We start from the raw sequence: 25,893 nt of genomic DNA, 5'->3' as shown, positions 1-25,893 counted from the left end.
CGTCATCTAGCTTGCGGCTCTGCTCTCTCACTCCCGGAGCTCTTTCCTCGCCGCGACAGCCAATTGCAACTTCGTGCCTTCCTCAGACGCGACGCCTGCGCTCCTACTCGCCGCCCCCAAGATCCCATTCCCTTACCGCAGTCCACACGCCTCGCTGAACTCGACAATATGGCCGAGCCCGCTGCACCAGTAGTTCCGCTGCCTGCGACAAACGGCGAAGGCACCTTCCCTGCTCCTGATGCCGCAGGTGAGCTTGTTGCGGCCATTGCTCAGGCCGAAACCGTGTCCGCAGACGAGATCGCACTCTACGACCGCCAGATTCGCCTCTGGGGCCTTGAAGCCCAGAACAGGATTCGCAATGCGAACATTCTGCTCGTGTCCGTCAAGGCCCTCGCCAACGAGATCGCGAAGAACTTGGTGCTGGCAGGCATTGGCTCAATCACACTTGCCGACCATGAAATCATCACTGAGGAGGACTTAAGTGCACAGTTCTTCATCAGTGAGACCGACATTGGCAAAAATGTAAGAGCGCCCAGCTGTACACGGTGACTAGTTCTAACACTGCTCAGCGCGCCGAAGCCGCGGCTCCCAAAGTCCAGAAACTCAATCCCCGCGTCAAGGTCAATGTGGTCACCTGTGATGTTTCGAAAGAGACGGACACTGGCTTCTTTACGCCTTTCGACATGATCATTGCTACCGACCTCGACTTCATTGCGCTTACCAATATCAATGGCTGCGCTAGGATCGTGAACCGCCCATTCTACGCAGGAGGCAGCCATGGCATGTACGGATATATCTTCGCAGACTTAGGATGTCATGAATTCGTAATTGAGAGGGAGGTGTCTAGGAAGACGGAGCTCAAAGCGGAATCTGCGACGCGATCCATAATTGGTGTCCAGTTCAAGAAGGAGAACGCGAAGAACGTTGAGCTGGTCACAAAGCGCGAGCTATATACGCCTCTGCTACTTTCCAACACCTCGCCCCTTGCGCCAGAGCTGCAGGGAAATACTCGCAAGCTGAAGAAGGTGCATCCTCTGTTGACCTGTGTTCGCACGCTCTGGGAGTGGGAGCGACAAGGCAACGGCAATCCAACTCGCAGTCTGGCCGAGCTGGCGGCTTTCTCCGCCTCCGCCATGGACAGACACAAGGAGCTCACCCTCCCGCCTCAGACCCTTACGGGTGACTTTTTGAAGAGCTTTCTACACAACCTCGGCAGCGAAATCGCACCGGTCACAGCATACCTCGGCGGACAGCTGGCTCAGGATGTCATCAATGTTCTTGGCAAACGAGAACAGCCCATCCAGAACCTCATGCTGTTCGACGGAGAGGATAGCTCGGGACCAGTGTATGCGCTCCATCCCATCTTCGTGAACAATCCTGTGCCACCGATTGCTCCTCTGCCGGTCGATGCGCCAATCGTGCTCGCTTGAAGGGATCGCTAATGGGTGCAGGTACTGTCTCACTAATCGAGAAACGGATAAGCTTGCGATTGTCTCGGATTCGGATTCGGTACTCAGGGCGTTGGTTGCAAGTCAACTCTGAGGAGTTTTTTGATTCTCTTTGGGGTATCTAAATGGAGTATATGGTTATGGGAGATACCCACATCATTAGCGAGCATGCACGAAATGGAATGGCGACGTAGCGTACATCGTCGCGAGAAGCGTCGACTGCAGCATCAAATCATGATTGATAGTACCTGTTTATCCTACTAAGGACAATCAAAGGCACTTTGAGTCCTAGCAGGGCAATATGGCTGGTAGATCAGTTCACGTATGCATGCTGACGGTCAATAGCTTTGAAGCAACGCCTACATGTTATCGTGACAAATAGTCGTTGCCATTACCGCTCAAAACAGGCTGGTTCGTGTTACAAAAGTGCATTGCTCTCCGGCAAGAGGCTATATCCTTTCTAGAACACGTGATCTAAATGTACTCTCTTCAGACTACTCGCCACTCTACTGCTTCTTCTTCAACTTCTTCTCCTCTATTCCTTGACCACGTCCTCCACGCCCACCCCCAAACAACACCCAGCACAATCCCAAGAACGCGATAATAACAACTCCAATCGTCCCCATCTCTACCCAGTCCGCCGCCCTAGTGTCCAGCACCGGCACATCAATCCAACTCACCAGCTTCCCCGTCCCATTCCCGCTCTTCTTTGGCGGTACATGCATGAATCTCTTTCCCTCTCCAAATGCACTATCATAGCCCAGGTTCTTGCGGTCGAAAGGGTTCCCAGAGCCGTCTTGCTCGGCATCGCAGGCCCAGAAGACGACGGGCCAGGGGACAGGGACACGTGTGTGCGAGGAAGAGGTGGCGGGGAAGTACCGGAGGTGCAGGGGTATAGTGACTGTCCAGTCTCGTTCTTTCAAACCTTCTAAATGTTCTATTGGGTAGGCGAGTTGGAAGAGCGCAGTGCTGCCCCATTGCGGAACGACCCAGTCTGGTGCTTCCAGGTCCGTGGCGCCTGTGACGTGAAGCAGGGAGGTCAGGAGGTGTGAGGAGAGGAAAAGAGGGTCGTTGAATTGGTATTTATCGATGAATAGGTAGGAGGGCAGCGTCAGATGTGTATGTAATTTGCAGGTTTCATCTGGCGGGATAAGCTGAGCGGAGGGGAAGCTGAGTTCCAATGTGGGATGCAAGCCTGTGGGGTGCGCGAAGCGCGATGTGTATGTTAGGGGGGGAAGAGAGAGGGTAGTGTCGTGTGGCCGTTTGGAAACGCGTAGGCTTGGGTGCCGCGTCTGGGCCTAGGACGGTGAGGAAGCCGCCGAAAGCGATATCTTCGGGGTCGGGATTGGGCTCATGGGTTAGGACGCCGACTTCGGTCGTATGCCCGTGGCTTGGGGCGGGGATGTGTTTTGTCCAGCCATGGGGAGGGAAGTCGAAGAAGGCTGTCAGGATTAGGATGGAAGAAGACGAGGAGAAGTCCATGTCGAAGTAGGAGGCCCCAAGGAGCGAGTCTGCATACTCTATGCAAGTTTCTGGATCTGAAGACTTCGGACAAAAGCTTTTTTTCGATCAAAGAGACGAGCTGGTTTATTGTCGTAAGATAGGAGTAGTACTGCAGGTAGGCGTCTGGTTCCGGATCCTCTGTCGCATGGAAAACGGGTGTTGCTATCTCTTCTGCATCTAAATCAAACGAACATTCGTTTTCTGGATCGAAGACCGATCGCAAAAGGTCGCAAAGCTGTACTTTGGGTTGCGTCTTGCGCGGCTCATAGAAAATGTGTAGGCCTGGTGTGACACGTGATGAGAAGGGTGGGATGGCGGTGTAGGGCTTCAAAGAGGCCCATTTGATATGTAGTTCCTGCCATTGCTCGAGGAACTTGCGAATCTATAAGACTTTAGTTGGTGTACTTGTGACAAATATGAACGTGATAGGTGCAGTACCTCTTCAGGAAGCTCGTCTACGTTGAAGGTAACGCGGTGTTCCTCTACGGCTTCGAGGCCTTTCAGCGAGAGTGATCCATCAATAACTTCAAGCTGTTCTGGCGTGAATGTATCTGGGTCCTCCACCAGGTACGTCCTTCGCTGTTTCATTGTTGGTGTTGATGTAAATTAGCGTCCGTCAAGGGACGACCTGCACATGTGCACACGTTCACGCGATGCCGTAACATATTCTACGCTAACTTCAAAATGCTGTAAGTTACAGATCTCCCACCAATGACGAACGCCAAGCCGCCCATTTCAACAGTTCGCCATCTTCACAAACTGTAACCTTGCGCTGCTCGACACGCACACCGTGTCCTTTACGCGTGTCGCCACACATGGCTTTATAGACAAACATCATCTGCGACTTTCTCGATTCTCTCACTTTCGAAGCACTCAAGTCACAATGCGCCCGCTCAACTTCCTCTCCACGGCACTGCTGGCCGCCTCCACGCTCCTCGAACCCGCCTCCGCCTTACGCTCCGATAAAGTCAAGCTCTCCAAGATACAGAGTCTCACTCTCCGCAAAGACCAGCAGACCTCCCACCGCCGCGTCTCTGCTATACCCCAGCTAAAATGCATCGGCGGCTCTGCGCGCGGCCTATATGAGGTCGATGTAATGCGCTGTAAAAACAGCGGCGCAGATTACGACGACGAGGCTATCCAGTGGACATGCACCGCTTCCCTTCCCGAGGAATTCAAACTGGGCTCGACGGACGTGATATGCGAAGGATACGATTACCCTGAAGATCCATTCATACTGAAGGGCAGTTGCGGAGTGGAATACAGACTGGTCTTGACAGATAAAGGCGAGGAGAAGCATGGACACAAAAAGCCGTGGTTTGGAGGCGGAGATGATGATGCGGGAGAGCACGAGAAAAGTACGGGTGATAAGGTTGTTGCATCCGTGTTCTGGATAATTTTCATTGGCGTCGCGGCATGGATTGTGTACAACGCGGTAAGGAATTGGGCGACGAGACAAGGTGGCGCTGGGGCTGGTCTCGGTGGCAATCGTCCGGGTTGGGGCGGCGGTGGAGGTGGTGGATGGGGAGGATATGGTGGGAACGATGACGATCCGCCCCCGCCGTACGATTGGCGTCCTGGACAGGGACAGAACCCCAAGCGGTCATATGGGAGTACAAATCAGGAGAGCTGGAGGCCTGGCTTCTGGTCCGGTGCGTTCGGCGGAGCGGCTGCGGCATATGCTGCAGGTAGAGCTGGACAGAGCAGGACTAATCAGGCCTCTGGCTCGGGTTGGGGTAACAGTGGGTGGAACAATGGCGAAGGAAGCTCGCGGTCATCGTCTGGTTCGTCGACCTACTCATCCACGAGACACGAGAGCACCGGTTTCGGTTCGACTTCGCGCAGATAGTTCGAGAGTTTTCCCTTTGGTTCGAGATTGATACCCGTTTTGCAATCATTATATTCTTTAATATACACACACATGAAATCGATTGAGTAGTGACGAAAAAGAACCGGAGCGCCCTTCTCGTCCCATAACTGCACAAAAAAGTCAGAACTGTCTGGAGCACGCAGAAAACACATTGAACGCCCTGCCTCTCATCATGTGCCGTGTTACCCCAGAACACCCTATACATCGCCCGCCTCCCACAGAACATCGTCGTCTCTGACTTTCACGCAAGTCAAGTAGCCAACACTGTGTGCGTCTGGATCGATCATCAATTGGTTGTCCGCCAACTTCTCCACAACCCTCGCCGCGTACTCCTTCAACTTGCCCATGTCCTCACCCAAATCCTTCCACCCCATCGTCATCATTCCCTCGATCAGCTCCCTTGCATACTCCGTGCTCAGCCACTTCAAGTTTCCCTTGTGTATTCCGCGATATAGCCTCCCTAGATGCAGCGTCCGCTCAGGGTGCTCCGTCACGTTCGAAATGTGCTGGGCGAGCTCGTCGCGGAAGACTTGCACGGTGAGCCAGGTTTCGACTTCGGCCGTCTCCGCTGGGTTCGGCGCGCGAATATGGCGGCGGAGGGGGTCGCCAATGTGGATGGTGATGAGTAGCAATTCATGCTCGACTTCAAGACGCAGTCTATCGAGCTCTAGTGCCTTCTGCTTCACGAGGTGTTGGACGGGCTCTGCAACAAACTTGCGGGAAGTGGGCCAGGGCCATTTGGGATGTGCGCCGACCATATGGATTAAGCATTCGTCGTAGATGGCTCGGTTTTCGAGGGCTATGGCGAGCTGGATCCAGCGAGGGGGGTCGGACTTGACGGCGAGATATACCTTCTGACGATAGCTTGCATACATGCTACTCAAGTGCGCTCGTAAGACGTGGACGCAGCCCAGCTCGGTGGCTACCTTGATGAGCCCTTCTGACTGGGCCAGAGCGATGCTGATGTCGATAGTGGATATTTTAGGTGGGATATTATAGAATGAGCCGAGTATTTGGGTGTAGCATGCAATTGCAGCCAAATGGCGAGGGTTATGAGTGATCGCCACTACGTTGGTGTAGGAGGGCTTAGGACCGGGTGAGTTTCCATCATCGGACAGGTCTTCGGATTTGATCTCGACACCATCGATGATCTGGGGACTGGGCTGCGGAACATTGGGGCGGTCACCGTTAGACTGTTGGCGGATTAATCTGCCTTTACCGTTGATTACTTCAATGGCAAAGGAGTACCAAGAAGCTTTGGTATCGTCGGGTGAAGCATCCTGCAGTGCGTTGGCGAAAAACGGAGAGTGTCGACAGAGCACGGAGCTGTGTAGCTGAAACTCCCGGGACGAAGCACCTAGGTCGTAGGTGATGATGACGTCTCCACTCTTGAAGACGGGGAAATTGTCCGGTGGTTGGTATCGGACGAGGGTGCCTGTACTTAGTGGTGACGGTAAGATCTGTTCTGTCAGTCGGTGCCGACAGCTTATTGGCATTGCACCTACCACAGTGCCATCATGTGATGGTGTACATGTCTGGGAACTTGGGAGTCCAATGTCCGTGGCGACTGCTGAGTGTGAACGATCTGAAGTAACCCTTGACTGCTTGTAGACGTTCAAGTGAGTGAGTCCCGGTAACGCTGTCTTTGGAGTTGGTGGCTTTGAGATAGTTTTCGGAGAAACACTTTCTTGCGTTGTTGACGGTGTGGAGAGCTCACTGGACGAGCTCGACGGTCCGGAATGTGATGAAGCCGCTGGCTTAGACGTTGAGCTAGCCGACCGCTCGCTTTCTTTGAGGGAGGGGGAACTTGAAGATGTAGTGGAGGCTTTTGACACGCTTGTCGCGGGTCGTCGCTTACATGCCTCTGTAGACAGTGGCGAAGCTTGCCGTTTTGTCATGACGTCTAAAGACACAATGTCCCGTCAGATGTAGAACGGCTGTCAGTTATTAGTTCATGAAGATCAAACTGTTTAGGGTAGAGGTAAGTACGAATGAGATGTTCCAGGACCTTAAGTGAGGGAGAATGTGACACTACGCACCATAACTTCTGCTCGATAACCTGGTCAGATGCCTTATTAGGGTAAAGGTAAGACAGCTGAGCGCCTCCCGCAGTATTTCTACTCAGGGCGACTGATGGCCTTGATCAAAGCAAGTAATAGACCGGCCGTAGATCTGTGTTTGAGTGTGATAGTGATGCATCGGAAGGCAAAAACTGGTGTACAAATCTGTCAGCCAGCAGGCGAGTAGACTGTGCGACAAGGAAGAAATCATGAGCATCGCAAAATTGGGTTTCATCAACATTGAGAGTCATCGTGGTGTGCCTGTCAAATGTCCGGCCAGTTCTGATTGACATTGATGTAATCGAAATGTGCCTGAACATCGTGGAGATGTTTTTGACAGTTTCTGATCCCCTATGTAATTCATTATTTAAAAGAGCTGGGTCCGAATTCGTGGAAGTTGTTCTTCTACGGCCCTAACTTGGCTTTATTCGTTCTGAGGTGGTCAGATAGATTCTAGCGACATAGAAGGAGTTTTCTTACCTCTGAATGTATAGTGTACGTGACTCCTCATCGATAACTTCCATCACAGGGATATATCTTTGCGTAGTCGCTATTGCTGGTGCATCAGACGTATCAGCCTTATGAATATTCAGATCGGCCACATTCACCATCGTTCTCCAAGTTCTGTCGGCTTTGGGATTGCTCATCGTGGGGCAACTCTAGGTCTCGAGACCTTTATCTCACTGATGTTATGCTGGTTTCCAATATTCGGCATTGGCCTACCGCCGTCAACTTCTTCGCTCAGCTCCTTTGCGTGGCGCAGTGGCCTCGAACGGGGCATGATCTTCGAAAAGGATATCCCTTCAGTAATGACTTAGTACGCAGTCATCGGCTCAATAGTCCAGTTCCAGGGGCCCTCCGCGATGACCCACCTCCACCCATCTGGCACAATCTGGCTCGCGACTTCGGTATCCCTGAATCCAGAAACCTTACGAGCGCTCAGCAACTTCGCTCGCGTTGCATCTTCATGTTTCCAAAGCCTAAAGGACACCCCAAACTTTTTTATGACCGAGTCTCGTGGCGCCAGCTTCGTACGATCGAGCCCCCAATCGTTGCTCCGTTCATACGGCTTCAAATACCGCGTAGCTTTTATTCCGGTCTTTGTCCACGCGAGCGGCCCTTCCAGTGAATTGGAAATGTTGGCGAAGGAGCCGAACCAGTCGCCGTCGCAATCGCGGATCATGTACAAGGAGCTTGAGCCTCCTCTTGCGCACCAGGGTAGCGTGATCGTCTCCGAAATGCCGCGGGCGAAAGTGCGGACCTTGAAGACGTTCCAGTTGTCGTTTTGCAGGGTCGATGGCGCGTTGACGCGACCGATGACGACGAACTCGCAGAGCGATGGGAATGCTCCGACGTTGTATAGTTCCTGAAGTGTTCTTGCGAGTTTCGCGCCGTGGAGAAGTTTGTCGCTGGAAGAGCAGAGAGCGGTGTGGGCCAGGTGGGCGCACTCTGGACGTGCGATGAGTCTAATGACGAGATACTCCAATCGAGATGTTCTGTTCAGCGGCTTCTTTGACTTTGGAGGCCTGCTCGGGTGTTCGTGGTCGAGTGTCGCTGCTGGGAAAAGGCTCGACAGTAATCCAGAACAAAGATGAGAGATGCGCAGCCTCAAGCTCCTAAGGCGCGGTAGCAAAGCACTCACAGCATGGCACACATGAGGCTGATCGAGGTCTGGACGATTGATGCAGTCGCAATCAAGGTTGAGATTGACTACTGACGCAGGGAGACTCTGCAAGATTAAGACAATGACAGCGCTGGGTACAGAAAAGCCTTCCAGGTAGTCCAACGATTCTTCAAACGACAGCGCAAAGGTGCGTAAGTTCTTCATCCTGCGCACGGCTTCGCACAACTCTGCTAGACGATCGAAAGCATCCGTCGACCGAACACTGAAGCCCATCAAATGCACCTGAGTTATGCGTACGCTAAGCGACTGGATGAGGTGGTATTGTCGAGCGAATCTTCCGAATCGTGCACCTGATGTGTCCTCTCGAAGTTTTGAGTCCAGAGAGATGTGCTGGTACAGCACTGTACTAGCGATGTGATGCCATCTCTTACATGTGCGCATAGCCGCTACGAGATCAGACGGTTTGTTGAGTAGTTTTTCGAAAACATCCATAAGGATTTCATTTGGTAGTCTCGTTCGGTCATCTTTTGGGTGCTTTTTCGACCTGTTTTGAGTATGTTCATGATGCATGTTGCGAGGTAGATCCCAGCCAGGAAGTGGACGACTTCCGATGTCTTCGATAACGAAGGGTGAGCGAGACATGGGACTTCCGCGCAGCGACAAAGTCCGTTAATAGCTGGCTTTCCGCAAATGCGGTAGCCCGAAAGATCATATACGACGCCCTACTACCTCGGGCAACCGGCCGCGGCTCATCAGGTAAGCGTTTCTCCTGATGCATCGTGAGCACAATGATGATCCGGCAGTTGACGCGCTGATGAGATGGTGACCGAAGATTGGATCACGCGAGTGGGGGACACAAGCCATCTTTCCCAAGCCGGCAAGCTTCCCCGCATTTACGCACGTGGGGCCTTCACTAAACCCTGGAATTGGTGCAATTCATCTTGCAGCAAGATATCGACTCTTGTTCACGGACTTTGTAGCCAATGACGTAGGGAGCTATGTAGGGCGCTGAATGACGGGCTCGATAAGCGATCGGCAGAATCTACGGACGTCGCTCTTAGATAAAGGCGAGATTGCGGTCTCGCCACATTCGACATGTTAGACCTTTTTGTAAGATTCAAGGATGGTCTGGGGAGTAAATGATAAGGTCATAGCAAGTGAATTTAAATTAAAGTGTGTCATTAGGCCTAGCTTTGGTGCTCAATTCTCAACGGTTTGTGCTACATGCAGGTACATGATGCACTCTCGGCTAGGTAATGCGCATACGCTAAATCTTGCCCTCGAACTTCCATGCCTCTGAACATTGCTTCACCGTTGAGGTCTTCGACGGAAGCCTGTGCATACGATATTGTCCACAGGGGCGCTTCGAAATTTGGCGTTTCCGTTTTCCTGTCCCTGGCTATGGGATCCGCGACCGGCACGATATCTATTAAAAATCATAAATCGAACTAAGTATAGTAGGCTATGTGTGCCAAGCAATACAATAGGATATGTCCCAGGAATGCAGATAAGCAACGTAGGTTCAGAGTGAAAATAGGCGAAGTATTTTTTCGCATCCTGATATTCGGATGATATACGCTAAAGTGTAGGAACAACATACGTCATCATATCATTCAGCCCTGTACAACACGGACAATTTCCAAACTTAACATCGTCGCCCAAACCTCATTGCTCTTTGACCTGTCCGCACCCCACGCATCTATAGCTTCTGACCGGCAGAGCAGCAGTCCTTCGCCAGCACACTAGCTTGATTCTTCGACGACGGCACATCAATGGCCGGATTCCTCTCGAAGAAGTCCGAAGGCTTGAAATGCACCTGGAAAATTTCCGAAGGCATGACCGGCCAGTCTTCCACGCGGGGGTTGTGCGTCAATCCAAACACACTCCAGAGGACGAGATCCTCGTTCGTGATATCATCTTTCCGCTTGACCATGTCATGTACGCCGCCAACCTCCACCTGACTCTGCAGCGTATACCGCCCTGCAGCGTATAGCTCGTCATCTTGGTACTTTGTCGCCCAGACGTGATGTTGTGTGAAGAGAGCTCGCTGGTATTGCAGACTGCCAGTGGCTGCTAGTAGCTTCTGTGTTGCCGGTGGCTGGAACTTGTAACCGACTGGGTTGCCACTGAGCTTATTCTTTTTGTTCGGGTTGATGATTTTGAATGTACGATTGTGTTCGGGCGCGGCGTCAAGACCTTGTGAGCGGTTCACGATCGTCTTGCGGATTTCGTAAAAGTTTCCGTTGGGGTTTGTCTCCTTATCCCATGGGGCAGTGTGAGATTCTTCGTAGAGAAGCGTGTTGTTGTGGCCATCGATGGCAGGGTCAAGGCGAGCCGCAAAGATGTGCTGGTGGTTCTGCGCGAGCACCCCACCCGAAACAACGTTGCCATACTCTGATGTCTTTCCGGGATCGATATTGACGGTAGAGACGATACCTGTAGCCCGCACTTCTAGCGTGATCCCACCCGCAGTATCCAACTTGTATGCGAAAACGTACTCGTAGTTCGCGAGGGTAATGATGAATTGAACGACTAGCTCGCGCAGCCTTGTGACAACTGCTCGGCCCGTCCTCCAATTGGTGTGCTTCCAGCCGATGCCGTTGTCCTGCTCGTGCAGGCAGATGACGTTGGGATGCTCCTTTGGCTCACCATCTGAGCCAACAATGACAGCGTCGAAGTACTTAATCACACCAAGACAGTCGCAGCCCAAAGAGAGGTTGTTCGCGCAGTTTCCTGCACCACCATCGCCAAAATCGAACGCTTGCTTGCGGTGGAAGGGCGCTCGTGCATCAGCATAGGGAACGCTCATCTCGCTAATGCTGAGACGGTAAATGATGCTTCGGCCTTCGTATCGCACGTCGTGGAGAACAGCTCCTTCGCGAGGGTTGAATGATAGGCGGAAGCTCCACTTCTGCCATTCGACGAAAGACTCATCTGAGACCTTGAACGAAGTGCCATCCGGCTGAGTAATGTTGATAGGCTTCATGTCCTTTCGTGTGCCTCCTTCTACTAGCTCCGGAACGTACTCAGCGGATTGGCAATGATCGAGGATGCGGGGGGAGTGAGTCTTGCCCGTCAAGCTGTCTCCCTTTCCACCAGTAGCCAGTCGATCAATACGGCATATCTTGCGAGTATGTGCGTCCATGACGGGAATGATCGGTAGAGGATAGGCGTAGAAATTTGAATCCGGGTTGCCGTTCCTAGTGTCCTGCCCGAAGCACAATCCTTGGAAGTACCTTTTGTTCTCGGAGGTAGCATCAAGTCCACCATACGGCCTACTCATCAGTCAGTAATTTTTCTGTTGTAGTGGTTTCAATCGTTCAACGTATGTATGATGCGTTGATCTAGAGTCGTTTCACAGAGGCTGAGAGTACAACGTTCCTAATGCAATCTCAGGGAATAACTCACCAAGGCTCAACGACAAGCTCGAAGCCCTCCGGTAGGTGGAATTCCTTAATCGCTGCTTGGAATTCGTCGCTCTCTTTGCAAGCCTGCACAAGATGCTCAAACTCCCACAACGTCAGAGAAGCTTGGTGCTCCTTCCCAATGACCTCATGCTTAACCCTCTTCTTCGTCTCAACGTCGACAAGTGACTCGTGGTACTCCGGGACCTTGTCAGAGCCAATGACATCGTACATGCACTTCGCCAATCGTGGCGGCCGCTTTGAGTGTGCTGAATGTCCGGGTTGCGCGGCGTGTTCGGCCTCAAGATACTGTTTCATGAGCTCCTTGTTGGGCTCCTGGAGGAAGATCTCTCGGAAGTCCACAACGACATCGGGGTGGAGGGAGAGGATGACATCGCGGGCGAGGCGAGTCTCCCCAATGCTGAGGATCTTGAAGGGATGAGGCGCCATGGTGTGGTCCCTAAGGGGGAGCTGACCGTTCCAAAGACTAGACTCTATTCAAAAAGGCTAGTTAGCGTGGTACTCTGCTGTACGTCAATGATACGTGGAGAGCGCGACGCTCGAGAATAAAGAGCAAGTGAAGTCGAGCAAAAGTCTGGTAATGATTTTCGAAGAACAAACTCTGTAGAAGAGGGAGCTGGCATGCTACTTAAAGCATTCCCAGGAAGACTTCCGCTACCGATAAAGATGGGTCTGGCTAGCATATCGTGCGTTCCCCGCGTAAGATTGAATGGTAGTCTCGTATGCGGCATAGGAAACGCAAAGCGTTCGCATGGACCTTCCATATTTGGCTTAGATCCGAAAACGCGTGAAGCGCGTCTATTGATTCGCCAGCGCTGCTCGCATATTCGGTCCCAGGGCGTCTCAATATATGAACACAGCTTGCACTTGGCAGTAGTACGGATGAATCCTGATCCTTTCTTGTTGCAAAAATGCAGATATATCGAGAGCCATTCTCACTTTCAAAGTGTTGACGTATGGTCCGATAATAGCTGAGACGGCCATGCTTTTTGCTCTTTTGATACGATCCATTGTAGTGCTGTTGCGCTATTTAGAATTAGTCTGACAGACGGCAGAGGCAATCAATGGGATCAATACTAGATAAGAAGTGGGACCTGCCGGTGAGTGCATGAAGCGAGTTGTCTTCTGTCCGATCTCGCCGCGCGGACGGGTCGGGCCCCGGCGGAAACAGTTCCGCGTTTGCCCTGATGCACAACCTGAATACCAACTACTCAAAACGGCAGCTCGGGCGCGATGTCTGCATCTCGTAGTCATTTATATTTCTTCTTTTTGGATCTCTTGCGTTTCGTCCCCCATGTCCATGCCTTCTTAGAGGTTCCCGGGTAATGAGCTACGTCGACAAGCAGATTACCGCCAAGGGGGTCGCGATGTACCAGAACAGCCACTGGGCCTCGCTCAGGTTTTGTAAATCGCTCGTTTCGATGCCTAGAATACCAGCCAGTGTGGTGGAAATTGGAAAACACTCTGACAGTGACTATGACAATTCGCCCAATCAGTGCTTGCTGCATGCGGGAGATACCGTGTGTTGCATTTCATTGTCGATTGACCAACAGAGTTAATGATAACGTTTTCTGGGTCATTCAGATGAAGTTCCATCTCTTTGAAGTTCTGGAGCAAATTCTTGTGCAACTCTTCCGTTCGATGCAACAAGGACTCAACGACGGACCCTTCTGGGCTGGGATCCATCATGATTCTACTTGAAATCGATGAGTTGTACGCGAACGAGCGACTTTCGGCTTCATTGATACGCAATTTTAGTGCTAGGAGCACATGGTGTTGATATTCTACAGTGGTAGCGATCGTTGTGGATTCATCCTTTAAAGTTGCAAAGTCCTTTCCTAGTTGCGGTTCATAGGGATTTCGTACACATCGGCCTTTAATTTCTTCAAGGATGATCAGTACTTCGATGCCAAGCGTTGATCTTCCGCGGCAACAGGATTTTGAGAATCATGCAGCAGCTGGCCTAATAGCCAGAGTTCTTCCTTATAGCACCTAGTGGCATCGCCGCCTCACGATCACCTGAATCGCAGTAGATATTGGTACACCAAGAGGTCCTGGAGCTACTTAACGTATACTGGACATTTCGATTCGTTCCAGCAACTTGAGTCGGCCCTGCTAAAGCGGATCTTTGCAACGGTGAACGGGCGATGCTAACTTATGCGGCTGGTCTGCTAGAAGACCCTTGAAGCACAATTGCCAATGAATTCTGTTTGTGCACATCAGCAACAGCCGGCTGAGTCGCTTAGCATGTGTTATCAACCTTGAAAGAATATCTCCTCTCGATTTGCTTAGCTAGTCTCGCGATGTGCACGACCTGTTCGATCATAGATTCGAAGATGTTATCTTGAGTATGGATGACGCAGTTGTCATATTGTCTCTTTTATCAACGAGACACCTCGGCCGCGGCGTTAACGCGCAGGATGGGAGCGACAAGGGTTGCATGTCGTATGTTGTAAGGTGTCTATTCAAGCGTGTCGTTTGCAGCTGATGTCCTGATAGAGGTCTGAAAGAGCGATGCTGATGCAGGCTTGCCTCCATCGGGCATTAGTGCCTTACTCTTTGGGACGGCCTCTTCTCCGCTCCACGCAACATCTGAAAACATCGTCTACTTTATTCTACGCGCCCGCAAGACAACTCTACTGCACACGAATCCTCACAGGAGGCATGCGACTACGAGGTGTTGACGTCATAACTCGTGGAACGCTGTGAGTGGCTACATCCAGAGCAGCATCGTAAGCGTCAACCACCATCACGACTTTATTTGATATTGAAAATGAAAAGGGTGCTTCAAGATTCAGCTGGAACGAATTCGTCAAACGTACGCGCGCCAGAACCCAGAGATTTCAGTTTCACCAAAATGGCATCCGAACAAGCTGACAAGGCTGTACTCTTCTACGAGTCGCGGTCCTTCAACTACGATGACTCCTGGCACGCAGACTTTACCAAAAGATTCGCTGCAGAACTCAATATCCAAACAGGCCGACATGTTCTCGACCTTGCTTGTGGGACTGGGCTCCTGACTTTCGTCGAGGCTGATATTGTAGGTCCGTCAGGTCATGTCACTGGAGTCGATGTGACACCAGGCATGCTTCGTGTCGCCGACTTCAAGAAAAAGAAAGAAGCCGGGAGGTACGCCAATGTAGATTTCCATCAGGGCGATATTCTGAAACTGCAAGACATAGAAGAAGTGAAGGGGAAGCAATTCGATGTGATCACCGTGGCATCTGCTCTGGTGCTGTTTCCAGACCCAAAGGCGGCAATCGAACAATGGGCTAGATACCTGAAACCGGGAGGTGTTCTTGCAGTTGACTCAACACATCCGCGAAACCTTGTACCGGGTATGGTATTGGAACGCGTAGCTAGACGGCTGGACCTCCAGGTACCTTACAACCGGGAGTGGAGCCAGAATGAAGGATCTCTGAAGATTGTACTTGAATCAGCCGGTCTGGAGGTTGAAAAGGTCATCACCATAGAGAGTCAAGCTGGGTACGGAAAACGACAGTACGACTTGGAGCAATGGGATGATTTCTTCGTTGAGAATGTAATCGTCAAAGACGTTGCGAGGACTTTCGCGAACAACGATATACGCCGCAAAGCGCAGGGTCTCTACAAAGAGGAGTGGGAGCGATTAGCTGTGAACGGGAAAGTGGAGGAGATCGACTCGGTCTTCCTAGGAGTTGCTCGCAAGCGTAAGTCTGCCTCACAATCGTACATGTCTGCTAACTAGGCTGCAAGCTGCCGATGGCTCGAAACATATCCCATGTTCATCCAGCAACGAGGTCGTTCTCGAGGGAGGTTGCCGCTGCGGCGGCGTCCGATATACCTCGACCCAACAGCCCTCGAACGTCACCTTCTGCTACTGCCGAGCCTGTCAGCAAGTCTCAGGATCTGGCTATCTCCCGTTCTACCACGTCGAGAGTAAATCGCTCAATTTCACGCATACATCAACTCTGAAGACATTGGGTCTTTCCAAATTTGCGGACCGCTTCTTCTGCACAGGCTGTGGATCGCCAATTGGTATGAAATACCACTTTGAGGAGGAGAAACATGTGACAGGTCTCACTCTTGGCTCCCTCTTTTTCGACACCTTCAAAGGTAACATGCCAAAGGTGGTGCAGCACATCTTCCTCGGAGAAAAAGCACCATGGATTACGGTACCGGACGATGGCGCAAAGCGACTGCAGACATTTGCGTACGCAGAGCGAATGGGGCTAGAATAATGCTCCACCGGTACGGGAGATGGTTCTCATTGAGCGCAGAGGATTGCTTTCCGTACATCGCGGCTACATATTTGTTTGAAAACAAAGGCCAAATGCAAAGTACGTATCTGGGTAATGCAATATGATGTACATTGCTCTTGAAGACATGTCTCACCAATTTTCCATGGCGAGCAGGTCGACGTTGGGCCGAGAGGATGCGCTAGCGGACCGCTGTCTGTTTCATGCGGCTGCATGGCTGCGGCGGTACCGGGCCAATGATTCGGCGATGGCCATGTTGCAGCTCGTCGAGCACGCGCGCAAAGACGCAAAGACGCAAAGACGAACGCAGAACGCGATGGAGCAGATAGTATGGGTTTCTGGTGATGTCAGTGTTGTCGCGAAACGCCAGGTTTCGCGGTTTGTCGATGGGGAGGATTCTGGTTTGCCGCGTCATGTTTGGGCGCGGATGGCTGGTCGCCAGCCTCCAACAAAGCTGCCAGCCCCCCTGCCAGCACCTCGGCCTGCCAGAAAACCTGACTGACGACAAGATACATTCTCTTCCAGCGGGACCGTCCTTGACTTCTGCACACTTCTTTAGCTCGTACCAGCGCCGCCTTTCGTTGCATTTCCTCGTTGCTGCGTGCCTCCCTTCTTGCAGCGTTATCGATAGAGCCACTGTTGCTGGGAAACCGCAGCCGCTGTCATCAATAACGGACAGGGAGAGCCAATATCGCGTTTCAAGCGCGCTCCCTCGACCTCTCGCACCTATTTCAGGAATTTGGAACGCAGGACAAAGGGCTGCGGAAAAGGTCAACCCCTACATCCCCGATCGGCCTTGCCCATTCCTGTGCGAGCGACCCTAGGCCGGACCATGGCCCCAGCAGCAACCATGCATCCGTTCGACGCCGTTAAGAGTCCCAACGTAGTCGCCCTGCATCCCCCGCCAGCTTGTCATGCGACCCAGCTCTCGTTGAGGGACCGCCGAAACTCGCTGCACCCTCTGAAACAAAACGCTCCATCCATCGCAGAGGAGAACGTCGACACTTTCGACGACGTCGACATATCAGATCCTATCCGACCGCCGCCTTCCGCACTCACCTCGACAACTGCCACTGCCTACAACCCGCACGCCGAGGTGCCCTCTCCGCTCGAGAACTACTCGTCGTCGCCCCGTACATCGCACCAAAGGTCTCTCACCGGCACATTCTTCGACAACTGCCAGCCGCTTCTCAATCGCGCTACATCTACTCTCCAGCAGCATACTTCGCGCACATCTCTCCACTCACCGACCAAGTCGCTGGCGAGCTTCATTCCCTCCAGGGGTGCAATCGAATCGACGGCCAGCCAACCAAAGATCCGCGCCGGTGCAAAGGCTCTGCAAAATTGGTTCAACGGCGCAACTACCGGTGCAAGCGGACAGGTGACATTTGGGGTGGGAATCAGACAGGAGGACTCTGACTCAGAAGAATACGATTCGGAGGAGGACGACGTCGACGACATGATGACAGGCATCTTCAACCGTGGAACCTCGCTCACACGCGCGTCCAGTGATTCGCAGGAGCCCCCTCAGGCCCCAACATCCACCAAGCGCCCCGCAACGTCTTCAACGTCAACAGCCAGTTCGAGATTCGCTTGGCTGCTCAATACGCAGAAGAATGCAGCAATACCTCCTCCAGTTGCGTCACCGACCTACCACAATGCAGAAGATGATCTGCTCAATCTCAACATCTCGCAAGCGCTCTTCCCGCACGGCCCCGTCGACCCACTTGCGCCATCGTCGTTCAATGACCTTCTCTCCACCGCCGAATCACTCCTCTCGCGATATCAGTCCTCCTACCGACAGCTTTCCACCGCGCTGGTAGATGCTCGTGCCGAACAGAGCGCCCAAGATGACGAACTGGACGAGGCCGACACGCGGATCATGCATCTGAAGTCACAACTCGAGACCATGGCTGCGCGAGCCAACGATCAGGACGAGCAGATGCGCCGACTCATGGAGGAGCTCATGTTCGAGCGCCGGGCAAGGCAGGAGGAAGAGGCGGCGCGGAAGAAGAGCTTGGCCATGGTCCGGAGGGACACACACCACGAGATTCCGGATACCGACAGCGTCCACAGCCCAAGGCGGCGCAATCGCGTATCCAATTCGGACGTTAGTGTTGACTCAGGCTTTGAGTCCGAGTGCGAGACCGACGGCGCGAGCATCTTCTCGCGTAACAACTGCTTGAGTCCCACAGGCACAGATCTCTCTTCCGTTGCCGAGACGGACGATCGACAAACCACCCCTAAAGGCAAGAAGCCAGAGCTTATGCACCGGAGTAGTACATACGACAAGGTGCGAGATGGCACAGCGCGGCTTGAGAAGAATGGATGGGGCTGCACGAACTGCGAGGGCGGGTCCCAGTCTGCTGTATGGGGTCGACTAGCAAAGGAGCGTGAGGAGAACAGCGTGCTTCGAAGGCGGGTAGGCGAGCTTGAAGAAGCTGTGGAGGGCGCGCTCAACGTCGTAGACGGACCATGGGGGTTGTAGAAGTTAGCATTACACTTCTTGTATACGACCTTTTAGAAGACTTTGGCGTTAGACAGAATAACCTGGGGTGTATCTGGGCTCAGGACATATAGCATCAGATTGCATTTTGCATTGGCATCTGCATATTTCAGTACAGCATCGAAAGAGCTCATTCAGCGTCTCAAATCAAGACTCCCTGCTATCAATTGCAGTGGTGTCCCCATCCACCACTATCGTACATGCGAGCTCGCCCCACCGTGCCACCCCTTGCTATTCCCAAATGCTTATTGCGTTTATACGTCTGGACCCTTGCCCTTGACATTGCTCTCTGCACCGACACCTGGCGTCCCTTTTGCTTCGAAGTCTTCCTCGTACCGCCGCCACACTTCCATGTCGCGCCGCAGCCGCTTCTGATGCCGCACGTGGTGCTCGTAGGCAATCATGCGCTTATCGGCTTCAATCATCGATCCGAGGATCATACCTGACATCTGAATGTACCTGACTGTGTTAGAGAAGAATAAGGTAATGGCGAGGGTTGAGATATATTTACACTTTGAACTGGATGGTCAGACCGCGGTATACGGGAGATAATGCGTAGGCGACGCCACCTGCTACGACCGAGAAAGCGCCCCACTGTCGGTAGTTGTTAGCTGTGATTATGGAAGCCATACGTTCCGCATCTCCCCCTCAATGGTCGATGCATACGTTCGTTCTTGGAGGCACGTGAGCAATTATGGGCCAGAGCGCTGCTGGAATCTATGGTACCTGGTGACTGCCCTGATGTGCCCGTAAATTGTTCTTCGCGTCCGAGCTCTTTGCAGTTGTGATGGTTATGAAATATGCAACGGGGGTATTGCATTCTGTTTGATAGACCAGATCGACTGACTGACCTTCGTAGCACCCCATCCTGCGCCTCTCGCAGCTTCCCAGGCGGCAGCATTTGTCTCTTCGTCTTTCGTCAAGCTGGCATGTTGCCGTGGTCCAGACATTTTACGTAGGTTGGTTCAAGGTGAATCTACCATTGATATCCGACCTCTTTGGAGCTGCGAATCGTGGGCTTAGGAGCTTGATATGGTGACATCAAACTGCAGCTTCGGCAAGTGGGTCCTGCCGATGGATGTTCGGCCAATTATCAGGCCAGTGTGCCTGAGTATCTGGCAAGTCAGACGTACACTTCTATTTCATGCACGGACATACATCTGTAACGACCTGACTGAGAACAGATACAGATCAGCTCGATTAGAACATAAATTCTGTGTTCGCATGATGACCCGTGGACGGGATGGGAGCACGAGTGGAGCTTCGGCCAATCAGGCAAGCGCGCCCGGGATAAGGTAGGGCCGCTGACGCCCCACTGCGCCTACCTTAAAGCCAACCGTGGCTTTTCCTTTCTATTTCTTCCTTCCAGGCTGCAGCTGCAGTTCTCGTAGCACCACTCCTTCGCACTCAACGATCGCTCAACTAACAGCAGCTCAACATGGACGTCTTCTGGACTCTACCACCGGTCACGAGGACCATCACGGCTGCGGCTGTCGTAGTGTCTGCATTGGGATACGCAAACATCATCGACTTGATGAGGTTTGTCTTTGTCTCGCAATATGTCTTCACCACGAGGATGGCACCGCAAGTATGGCGACTTGTTACAGGCTTCTTCATTACGAAGAAGGGAATGGCTATAGCACTGGATCCGTACTTCTGTACGTTGAGCTCTGCGCTCTGCCAGCTTGCACCAACTAACAACGCCTAGTCTACCAGTACGGCAGCGGTCTTGAGCGTGAGTCGTCACGGTTCTCGCAACCCGGCGACTTCTTCGTATACACTGCATTTGTCGGCTCGTTAATCGCCGTAAGTAGGCCCACTACTTCTTTGCTGCGCCTTGCACACAACCAAAATTTCATGTCTGAATAAGACAACCCCGACCATCTGCCCGCCCAGTCACAATTTCTAGCTGAAGCGGTTCCTGAAATCGGGGGAGAGAACCCTTGCACAGTACGCGCCCCGTCATTCGCATAATCCAAAAGGGGTTTGCGTGGTGTGTGAGCATGGTGGGAATGTCACTTGAGAAGCATGGCGGACGCGCAATTCCGCCGTGCGGTATTGGCTCCCTACATACCTTGTTTTTCCTCGAATTGTGATGTGGAGACACGCTCTTTGAAGCAGTTGCTGACTTGCTTCAAGGTGCTCGCAGGTTACTTCCTCAGTGCATACACTTTCCTTCCCGCCCTCACGCTTGCGTACGCATATACCTACGCGCAGGACAACCCGACGCGCCAGGTGTCGTTCTTCATCCTCACGTTCGACGCGAAATATCTGCCGCTGGCCCTGCTCTTCCTGACGCTCATTATGGAGAACACTGATGCAGCCCTCGCGCAAGCTACGGGCTTGATCGCCGCGCACCTGTACGATTTCCTCACTCGTATATGGCCCACCTTCGGTGGCGGCACAAATTACATTACTACACCTGCGGCTGTGAAGCGGTGGTTCGGTGGAGGTCCGGGTACTGCACAGGCTCGCGGATACGGTTTCGCCCAGGCGCCTAGAGCGGCCGCTGATACGTCTGCAGCGGGACGAACGACTGGTGCCAGTACTGGTCCGCAGTGGGGACCTGGACGCCGACTCGGAGAGTAAGATGTATGCTTTTGGAGTTCATTAGGTATAATACCACGTCATTGGAACGGCTGCGCACGCGTAGATGAGAGATTATGGAATAGCACCGAACATTTGAAGTGCGGTTATGTGCTAGTACTATTCTATCTAATACTTAAACCATATTGACTACCAGGATGTTTCTAATTCTTCATGACAGTATAGTATGTCAAACGGGGCCCCGAGTGGTGTGTTTAACGTTCTTAATTGGATTGCAACTTGTTTTACATGAAAACTTCCATAACCATATTACTTCGACCCGCTGCCCGCCGGATTCCTTGGTCCATCAACCGCTCTTTCGACATGTCCCGCAATCCCATCTTTACTCGCATCAAACTGACTGCCGATAGCACCCTGGCTACTCAGCGGGCCACCAATCTTCTCGCCAATTTGGCCGATGGCACCGTCTGGGTTGAATTGCTTGCCGATTGCGCCGGCAGAGGAGATGATTGAGGGATTCTGATCGAGTGTTAACGGAAGTGAAAGGAAGGATGTAAGAAAAGGAAAGACAGACCTCCTGAGGGATAGCGTTTGTGTCTTTCTTCTGGCCGAGAGAGTCGGCAGCGGAGGTGGTGTTTGATGTCATGTTTGTGCTGTTTGGAATGTTGTCGGAGTGGCCGAATTCGAAGCCGTGCTTGGGCATAAAGTTCTAAGGTGTTTTTGGGAGCTTGTAAGGGTTGCAGTGGTGTGATCGAGCTGGTCGGGGTACGTATAGCGGGTTATATAGCAACATGTGCGTCACGCATGCTCATCGCGAATGGTGATGTCATGGTCAGAATGGCTCGGGACTAAGGGTCCACGGGGAGATGTTGCGTGCTTTTTGGATATTTGAAGTAAGTATGTGTCTTTTGAAGTAAACTGTGGAGAGGGATCTACGGTTGACTGATCTGAGTGGTGCGATGGATGCGGGTGATGATGGTGGTGCGGCGGGTGGATTCGGAGATGACCATGGCTGCACACGATGACATTGTCTTGCATGAACGAAGACCGTGGTTCTGAATCGTGAATGTTTTCGTACGTCCTCAGGGCGAAACTTGAGTTTGCCAAACGTTTTATAAGAGTGTTTCGCAGTCCAGCGATCACATGGACTAATTTGCTGTCCTCTGAAACGACCACCTACCGCCTCCCCGGCGCGCCTCTCCTTAATTGAGGGAACTTCAGAGGTAGTCTCAGCTTCGCGATGGTGTGGCTGTTACTCTCTGCTTTTGTGATCTTGAGTTTGTTGCGATCGGCCTCGGTGGGGACGTTAAGTCGGCAGCCCAACTCTGAAAAGTACTGCCTGATCCTAATTTCATGTCAACGCCGCACCAAACATCAGCATGATTGACCGGAAACGTACTGTTTATTCTCGATCTTGAAGTCCTCCCGCAGGTCATTAACGTCGGTTTCAAAGTCATCTACAATGAGGGCTGCGGCACAAGCGTGGGTTATCATGTTGTCGATGTTCCAGCGCGGTAGGTCGTTAGTTCTACACTTCTTTAGCACATAGCTTGGAGCAGCATTCAAAGAACCTACTCCGAGGCGAATCTCCTCCTGATGGTGTTGCCCAACGCGGCTGGTACATCCTCGCCCATGGCAGTCTCAAATTTGCCCTTGGGTGGAAGTTTCTTCGTTCCTTTGCCTGGTTTTGCAATGTCATTTAGTTTCACACAAAGCAGTATGAAGCGCAGTAGCTTGAGCTTCTGGTACTGCTTGTTTTTGACCAATTTTGAGATGCGCTTGGCGACGAATCTGCTGCGGACCTCGACACCAGCTCCAGATTCTGAGGCGCTGACCCAGTCGCTGACTTCGATGAGCGCCATAAATTCCTTGCCGACCACGACGTCGATGGGATATACATCGATAGGGTATTCGGCAGCCAGGTTCGCGCGCGGACGTGGTTTCGACTCGGCCACTGCAGCGGCAAGCTCCTCGGAAGTAGGCATAGCAGCCGTCGCACCAGACATTCCCTGCAAGACGTTCTCCGCAATGCCTTCATCTTTCGTTGCATCTCCACGCTGGATGGCGTTCTGCGTCATGTCTTCAATAGCTTTCCGTGACCGTTTAGATCCGAACTCCGCCGCGAGCGCATGTCTCTTCGCGGTGAATGTGGACTGTGCTGCCTCGATCCTGGCCTGCCTATTCTGCAGCTCTTCCGTCTCGCTCCTTAACGAGCTTCGAACTGTGACCCTCTTCACCGGCATGAGTTGCATCTTGCTGGTCGTGGGATCGTACACGCCGATGTAGTCCTTGAGCTTACTTTCCGAGCTTCCATCCTTCTCTTCGCGGGCGGTGTAGTCAAGACGAGAATGTTCGGAGGACTGTAGGAGCAACTCGGTATGACTGCCGCCCGGTAGGAGCTTGGTGCGCTTGTAGGTTTTGAAGGTGATTGGCGAAGGGAATTTGAGACCGGGTGTTGACGCTATTTGACAAGTCAGCTGAATACAGATTATCCTGTGTACAGCTAGCAACATACCTATTATAGGACCCAGCACCTCGTCGTTATCGATGTACTCCACCTTCACATTGCCTTGTGCGGGTGCAATGGCGGTCTTCTTTGAGGGTCGGTCGCCTCCCTGCTCTTGCCTCTTTCTCTTCTTGTCGTCGCCCATCTTGCTCATATGTAGGCTCCTTTGTTATGCGTAGCGATCGTGGGTCTGTCGTTGTCGGCACGCAGCCAAAACTTTTTGGAAAACGAAGCACGGACCAAGAACTTTGGGGAACTATGGATGACCGAGCCACCTGTGGCAGTGCACGCCTCGGCAATGACGGCTAGCGTGAATGCCATCCCTGGTCACGTCTTGTCGTGAACTCGGTGCGCCCCGCCGTAGGTAGTCTACGGTAGGCATTTCTGGATCCAGATACTATACTTGCGGATCGTTGTCGATCTCATACAACACACTACGACCTTTGGCGACGCACCACCACTCAATCCCGCTTTGTTTCCACCAACGTCACAACAGAAGCCAGACATGATGTCCGGCATATTGAACAGCATCCAGTCAATACTCGGCAACCTATGGACAGACTTGACCAATGGTCTTGATAAGATACTTCCACCAGATAAGAGGGACGAGATGCTTTCGAAGCTTCAGGAGTTCGCTACCCTCAACCCTAAGCTTGCCGTAAGTCCCCTTTGCTATGATTTAGCTCCACTTTGCTATGATTTAGCTCCTCTTTAGGGAAGAACATTCCAAAAGACCGAATGTCCCACGCTTTATGATACTCTGGCTATTCACTGCTCCAGACATAGTACATACTGACATAACCCAGGCGTTCTTAGCCACACATATCATCCTTACAGGCATCCCCACCATCTTCTTCTTAATCTTTTCGGTATCGGTCTTCGTGTTCTCTCTCATTACCGCTCTTCTAGTTGGTCTCTTGGCTGCTGTCTTCTTCACTTTTTTTATGGTCGGAGTAGCTCTCCTCTTCCTGGTACCGACCCTCTTCGTAATGACCTTTACTGCGTCGTTCCTCTTCCTGTGGGGCTTTGCCGGCTATTATATACTGAATTGGTAAGTTCGTCTTCTGGAACACTGGCGGTGTACAGCTTAAGAAAGTCTCACGTTTACATAGGCTCAGTGGAGGTAACACCTCAGCTTCAGATGGCAAGACTATTGGCGACAAGATCAAAAACTTTACTGGACGACGCATAGACCAGTTATCTAATGGAGCGCCCAAGCAGCATGACAAAGAGCGCACTGGTGCCAACCCGACACCTGGCAAAGGGAACGATGGTACCAATGGCGTGATGGATGAAAATTCCAGCGAGAAAGGACCACAAAAAGTTACAGAAGACCTGAGGGATAGCACAAATCAACAGTCGAAGAATTTGCCAACGAGAACCCTGAAGATTGTGGAAAGCGACGAAAACGCTGCAAATACGAAGAAACCTACAGTGACTGCTACTAAGGATCCAGTTGATGGAGCTATGGATGATGCAGGCGCGCGATGATGAACTTATGTTTGGTTTCATCAAGTGGGAAGTAAGTGAGATACTTTCCCATCAATTTTGAATTATTATAGCTTCACATGCAAGGTTTTAATCAAGGACCCAATTTCTCGGGATCGATAATGCTGCTTAGCTGTCAAATCTTAATGTTCGCTGGACAGGAGACCTCCGGTACGTGCCAGTAGATCCGCATAGTTTGGGAAGAGAACGGGATGTGATGAATCGGTGAACGTATGAAGCTGGGCAGGTAGGCACGGAGCACAAGCCATAGGGATTGCTCACAGTTGATAGAGTTACTATGCACCTACCTATTTGACCCCATGAGAGTAGCGCATAAAGCTCCCTCCCTTTTGGTAATCCTGCACAACTCAAAAAGACCTGATTTTAATATTACAGGGCTCGATCAGACGAGCCGCACAACTACCGCTTCTCGTCGGTGATCAGCGAGCAACCGATTCCTACATCTGTAACGCATTCTATTCACTGTACATGACACGGTGTTTTCGAAGAGTCTGGGCACTGCCTTTTTTTTCTCCCAACGTGACAGGTGCCGGCGCCCGTAATTTTCTACAATCTCCCGAATTGTCTTCAGGACACCAATCGGAGCTTGCTAGATTCCTACATCCAGCGCTCTCGAGACGTCCGTGATTCGCAGACCTTAGCCATCGATGAACTCTA

General features: G+C 52.1%; 13 protein-coding genes across 13 annotated transcripts; 6 read left to right on the top strand and 7 right to left on the bottom strand.

Moving 5' to 3' along the window:
* Positions 1-168: 168 nt before the first annotated feature.
* AOS1 (E1 ubiquitin-activating protein aos1) lies at positions 169-1,430 on the top strand (the record flags this gene model as incomplete). Its single annotated transcript, XM_056214382.1, has 2 exons — positions 169-522; positions 570-1,430. The coding sequence occupies 2 exons, from the start codon at positions 169-171 to the stop codon at positions 1,428-1,430; spliced, it is 1,215 nt and encodes a 404-aa protein (XP_056071649.1).
* Positions 1,431-1,954: 524 nt separating this feature from the next.
* On the bottom strand, positions 1,955-3,539 carry PBN1 (protease B nonderepressible form; the record flags this gene model as incomplete). Its single annotated transcript, XM_056214381.1, has 4 exons — positions 1,955-2,466; positions 2,720-2,798; positions 2,968-3,333; positions 3,390-3,539. The coding sequence occupies 4 exons, from the start codon at positions 3,537-3,539 to the stop codon at positions 1,955-1,957; spliced, it is 1,107 nt and encodes a 368-aa protein (XP_056071648.1).
* A 295-nt stretch (positions 3,540-3,834) lies between these two features.
* On the top strand, positions 3,835-4,800 carry N0V89_005603 (uncharacterized protein; the record flags this gene model as incomplete). Its single annotated transcript, XM_056214380.1, has 1 exon — positions 3,835-4,800. One exon carries the CDS (start codon positions 3,835-3,837, stop codon positions 4,798-4,800), a length of 966 nt encoding a protein of 321 aa, XP_056071647.1.
* A 218-nt stretch (positions 4,801-5,018) lies between these two features.
* Positions 5,019-6,719, bottom strand: N0V89_005602 (uncharacterized protein; the record flags this gene model as incomplete). Its single annotated transcript, XM_056214379.1, has 1 exon — positions 5,019-6,719. The coding sequence occupies one exon, from the start codon at positions 6,717-6,719 to the stop codon at positions 5,019-5,021; it is 1,701 nt and encodes a 566-aa protein (XP_056071646.1).
* Positions 6,720-7,695: 976 nt separating this feature from the next.
* N0V89_005601 (uncharacterized protein) lies at positions 7,696-8,946 on the bottom strand (the record flags this gene model as incomplete). Its single annotated transcript, XM_056214378.1, has 1 exon — positions 7,696-8,946. The coding sequence occupies one exon, from the start codon at positions 8,944-8,946 to the stop codon at positions 7,696-7,698; it is 1,251 nt and encodes a 416-aa protein (XP_056071645.1).
* Positions 8,947-10,204: 1,258 nt separating this feature from the next.
* On the bottom strand, positions 10,205-12,359 carry N0V89_005600 (uncharacterized protein; the record flags this gene model as incomplete). The annotated part of the gene is made up of 2 exons (XM_056214377.1): positions 10,205-11,780; positions 11,914-12,359. The coding sequence occupies 2 exons, from the start codon at positions 12,357-12,359 to the stop codon at positions 10,205-10,207; spliced, it is 2,022 nt and encodes a 673-aa protein (XP_056071644.1).
* Positions 12,360-14,787: 2,428 nt separating this feature from the next.
* Positions 14,788-16,150, top strand: N0V89_005599 (uncharacterized protein; the record flags this gene model as incomplete). Its single annotated transcript, XM_056214376.1, has 2 exons — positions 14,788-15,619; positions 15,666-16,150. The coding sequence occupies 2 exons, from the start codon at positions 14,788-14,790 to the stop codon at positions 16,148-16,150; spliced, it is 1,317 nt and encodes a 438-aa protein (XP_056071643.1).
* Positions 16,151-17,018: 868 nt separating this feature from the next.
* Positions 17,019-18,656, top strand: N0V89_005598 (uncharacterized protein; the record flags this gene model as incomplete). Its single annotated transcript, XM_056214375.1, has 1 exon — positions 17,019-18,656. The coding sequence occupies one exon, from the start codon at positions 17,019-17,021 to the stop codon at positions 18,654-18,656; it is 1,638 nt and encodes a 545-aa protein (XP_056071642.1).
* A 272-nt stretch (positions 18,657-18,928) lies between these two features.
* Positions 18,929-19,624, bottom strand: N0V89_005597 (uncharacterized protein; the record flags this gene model as incomplete). Its single annotated transcript, XM_056214374.1, has 3 exons — positions 18,929-19,133; positions 19,186-19,268; positions 19,526-19,624. The coding sequence occupies 3 exons, from the start codon at positions 19,622-19,624 to the stop codon at positions 18,929-18,931; spliced, it is 387 nt and encodes a 128-aa protein (XP_056071641.1).
* A 488-nt stretch (positions 19,625-20,112) lies between these two features.
* N0V89_005596 (uncharacterized protein) lies at positions 20,113-21,263 on the top strand (the record flags this gene model as incomplete). Its single annotated transcript, XM_056214373.1, has 3 exons — positions 20,113-20,332; positions 20,383-20,480; positions 20,814-21,263. 3 exons carry the CDS (start codon positions 20,113-20,115, stop codon positions 21,261-21,263), a joined length of 768 nt encoding a protein of 255 aa, XP_056071640.1.
* Positions 21,264-21,530: 267 nt separating this feature from the next.
* N0V89_005595 (uncharacterized protein) lies at positions 21,531-21,924 on the bottom strand (the record flags this gene model as incomplete). Its single annotated transcript, XM_056214372.1, has 2 exons — positions 21,531-21,740; positions 21,796-21,924. 2 exons carry the CDS (start codon positions 21,922-21,924, stop codon positions 21,531-21,533), a joined length of 339 nt encoding a protein of 112 aa, XP_056071639.1.
* A 473-nt stretch (positions 21,925-22,397) lies between these two features.
* On the bottom strand, positions 22,398-23,872 carry RPA49 (DNA-directed RNA polymerase I subunit rpa49; the record flags this gene model as incomplete). Its single annotated transcript, XM_056214371.1, has 4 exons — positions 22,398-22,566; positions 22,621-22,749; positions 22,797-23,682; positions 23,737-23,872. 4 exons carry the CDS (start codon positions 23,870-23,872, stop codon positions 22,398-22,400), a joined length of 1,320 nt encoding a protein of 439 aa, XP_056071638.1.
* A 363-nt stretch (positions 23,873-24,235) lies between these two features.
* Positions 24,236-25,218, top strand: N0V89_005593 (uncharacterized protein; the record flags this gene model as incomplete). The annotated part of the gene is made up of 2 exons (XM_056214370.1): positions 24,236-24,385; positions 24,784-25,218. 2 exons carry the CDS (start codon positions 24,236-24,238, stop codon positions 25,216-25,218), a joined length of 585 nt encoding a protein of 194 aa, XP_056071637.1.
* Positions 25,219-25,893: the final 675 nt, after the last annotated feature.

This window comes from Didymosphaeria variabile (assembly GCF_027946475.1).
Source record: "Didymosphaeria variabile strain IMI 356815 chromosome Unknown scaffold_4, whole genome shotgun sequence".
Taxonomy (NCBI): domain Eukaryota; kingdom Fungi; phylum Ascomycota; class Dothideomycetes; order Pleosporales; family Didymosphaeriaceae; genus Didymosphaeria; species Didymosphaeria variabile.
This window is presented reverse-complemented; position numbering and strand designations above follow the sequence as displayed.